Source organism: Bidens hawaiensis, unplaced genomic scaffold, assembly GCF_021521415.1.
Source record: "Bidens hawaiensis isolate Kalapana, Puna unplaced genomic scaffold, B.hawaiensis_p1.1 tig00028980_1, whole genome shotgun sequence".
Classification (NCBI taxonomy): Eukaryota; Viridiplantae; Streptophyta; class Magnoliopsida; order Asterales; family Asteraceae; genus Bidens; species Bidens hawaiensis.
Genome location: NW_027494756.1, coordinates 195,960 through 198,516, shown reverse-complemented (window position 1 = coordinate 198,516; position 2,557 = coordinate 195,960). Strand labels below are relative to the sequence as shown.

General features: G+C 44.1%; 1 protein-coding gene across 1 annotated transcript; it reads left to right on the top strand.

The window, feature by feature from the left end:
* Window positions 1-950: 950 nt before the first annotated feature.
* Window positions 951-2,271, top strand: LOC143577955 (protein FAR1-RELATED SEQUENCE 5-like). The gene is made up of 3 exons (XM_077061661.1): window positions 951-1,127; window positions 1,204-1,771; window positions 1,853-2,271. Exons 1-3 carry the CDS (start codon window positions 951-953, stop codon window positions 2,269-2,271), a joined length of 1,164 nt encoding a protein of 387 aa, XP_076917776.1.
* Window positions 2,272-2,557: the final 286 nt, after the last annotated feature.

Below are 2,557 nucleotides of genomic sequence, written 5' to 3'. Positions count from 1 at the left end.
ATGTTCGACGGTTATTTTCCGAGCCCCCCGAGGACAAACGATGAGGCAAGTATTCTGGATTTGAATCTGGCGCCGTCGGGGTTTGTAGATTATGAGGGGGGGGGGGGGGGGTTTACCAAATTTGAACCAGGTATCGTCACATGTTTATTTGGGTTACCCGTCATCATTAATTTGGGTTACCCGTCATCATTAATTTTTGAAATTAGATTTGTTAACAATATATTTTGTTAGGAATATTTTGTGCACGACCAACCGGATTGGTATTTGACGCCTAGCAGCAGTTCGTACTTGTCACAGCCTGAACATGCTTACGGTCAACCGTCATACCATTTATTAGGAGACCCGCATTACGTTGCCCAGCCTTCGTACCATTTTAATACCGAGGATCCGTATTCATGTAGTCAACGTTCGTACCCATTACCAGTAGGTGATGCGTATCTGTCACAACCAGAACCAGACCATATTCTTGAAACCCCCCACGAGACTGTTGATGAAGATTACGACAAACATAATTCTGACGACGATGGTGATAATTACATTCACGAGGCTAGGGTGTCATATAAAACGGATATCTTACGAGACCATATGTTTTGTTTAATAAAAATATTTTGTAATTAGTAGTTAGCTTGAACTTGACGTTAAAACTGTTTCAGTTATTTTCTTCCCATGAGGAGCTGGAAGAGTGGGCGAAGAAAAGAGGTCGGGAGCATGGGTGTGTTGTTGTTGTCCAGCGGTCTAGGCTAAAAGCCGTGGATCTTGGATGCAATCGCGACGGCGAACCAAAACTCACCGCCACAATCAGGCGTACAGGCAGTACAAAAAAGGGCGGTGCGTTTAAGCTAAAAGGAAGGCACAACCGTGTTGGTAATTTTTGGAAGCCTGAGGTCGTAAACGAGACGCACAACCACGACCCGTTCGTCTTTTAGGAGGGTCACGCGTATCTAAGGAGAATGACCGACGAGATGGTTGATATGGTTGCGAGGTTACACGCGGATGGCTTGAAGACATCAAAAATAGCTCCAATGTTACGCAAACGGTTTTCCGGAGTCTGCGTTATTGACAAGGACATACACAATTTTACAGAGAAGTGGAGAAGAGAAAATACAGTTGGCGATACCCCAATACAGGTTCACGTTTTTGAATTTGATTTGTTGCAATGGATGTTCAAAAAAATATATTAACGTCAAATAAAACCGGTTGCAGGTATTTGAAAGCTTCCTGATTAATAACGGGTTCGTTTATCACACACGGGAGAACCCTGCCACAAACCGCGTAGAGGACGTATTCTTTTGTCATGACATGTCACATAAAATGTGGCGTGCGTCCCCCCATTTGCTGCTGATTGACACCACGTACAACACCAACATGTACAAGTGGCCGTTTGTTCAGTATATTGGCGTGACGTCGACGTCGAAGTCGTTCTGTATCGTGCACGCGGTTCTACTTAGGGAACGCCAGACGGATTTCACATGGGCCCTCGGGCACCTAAAAGGTATGCTCGAGGATTCTATTGAGCCGCGCGTCATAGTCACCGACAGAGACTCCGCCCAGATGAATTCTTGTAAACAAGTATTCCCGAATGCTACCAGAAACCTATGCCGGTGGCACATACGTGAGAATATAAAGAAAAAGTGGAAGGGTATCTATGACAGCGAGGCAAGAGAAGATTTCGCTCTATTATGGTTGGTCTTGTGTAAGTCTCCCACGATCGATGATTACAAATATAACTGCTTAAAGTTGCAAGAAACGTTATGCAAAATTGGGAAAAAAAGTAAGTCCTTCTGATTATTAATATACAATAAGTGTTAATCTAGTAGTACATTTCATAAGTTTATTTTTGTTTCGTTTTCAGAGGTATGGGACTATATCCATAATAGCTGGCTGTTACGAGACAAGGAAAAGTTTGTATCTTGCTGGATGGCCGATCGGTTAAACTTCGGCGACACTACAACAAACCGAGTCGAGAGTCAGCACGCGAACTTGAAAAGGCACCTTAACGGGGCCAACAGCACCCTCCACGCACTTGCGGCTTATTCCCTTGAGCTTATAGAAGCCCAAAAGGTTCAAATCGGAGCAACATTTGAAAAATCCCGGATTACGTTGAAGAAAGACCATAACCTTCAGGTATTTTACATGCTACATTATAAAGTGTCGATTAAGGCTCTTACGCTACTACATAAGGAGTACGGAAAGCTTGAAAAGATGACCGAGTCGGGACATACGTGCCGACACCAGTTGCGAACGTCTATGAGGTTGCCGTGTGCTTGTTAGTTGGAGCGTATACATGCGTACCTATTCCACTAAAATCGATAGACCCGTTCTAGAGGAAGCTTGACTTCGATCCAGCGGTCGCACAGGTAGAAGAAGAAGACTTCGAGGCAGAAATGGAAGAGCTTAAACAGACGGTTTTTATACGTAAAGATTGAAAACAGAAAAGAAGTATTTTATCGAAGATTTGGTCCGTTCTTCCCGGCAACTCAAATAAAAAAGAGCCAGAGAAACGGGTGGACCCTCGCGGGCGCCCAAATTTAAACCAGCAAACAAAAAAGGTCGAGGC

What these genes read in the sequence shown, in the direction of transcription:
- LOC143577955 (XM_077061661.1), top strand. Translation starts at nt 951, where the DNA reads ATGACCGACGAGATGGTTGATATGGTTGCGAGGTTACACGCGGATGGC. An exon ending in TTGGCGATACCCCAATACAG is followed by an intron (nt 1,128 to 1,203) that starts GTTCACGTTTTT and finishes AACCGGTTGCAG; the next exon opens with GTATTTGAAAGCTTCCTGAT. An exon ending in ATGCAAAATTGGGAAAAAAA is followed by an intron (nt 1,772 to 1,852) that starts GTAAGTCCTTCT and finishes TTTCGTTTTCAG; the next exon opens with AGGTATGGGACTATATCCAT.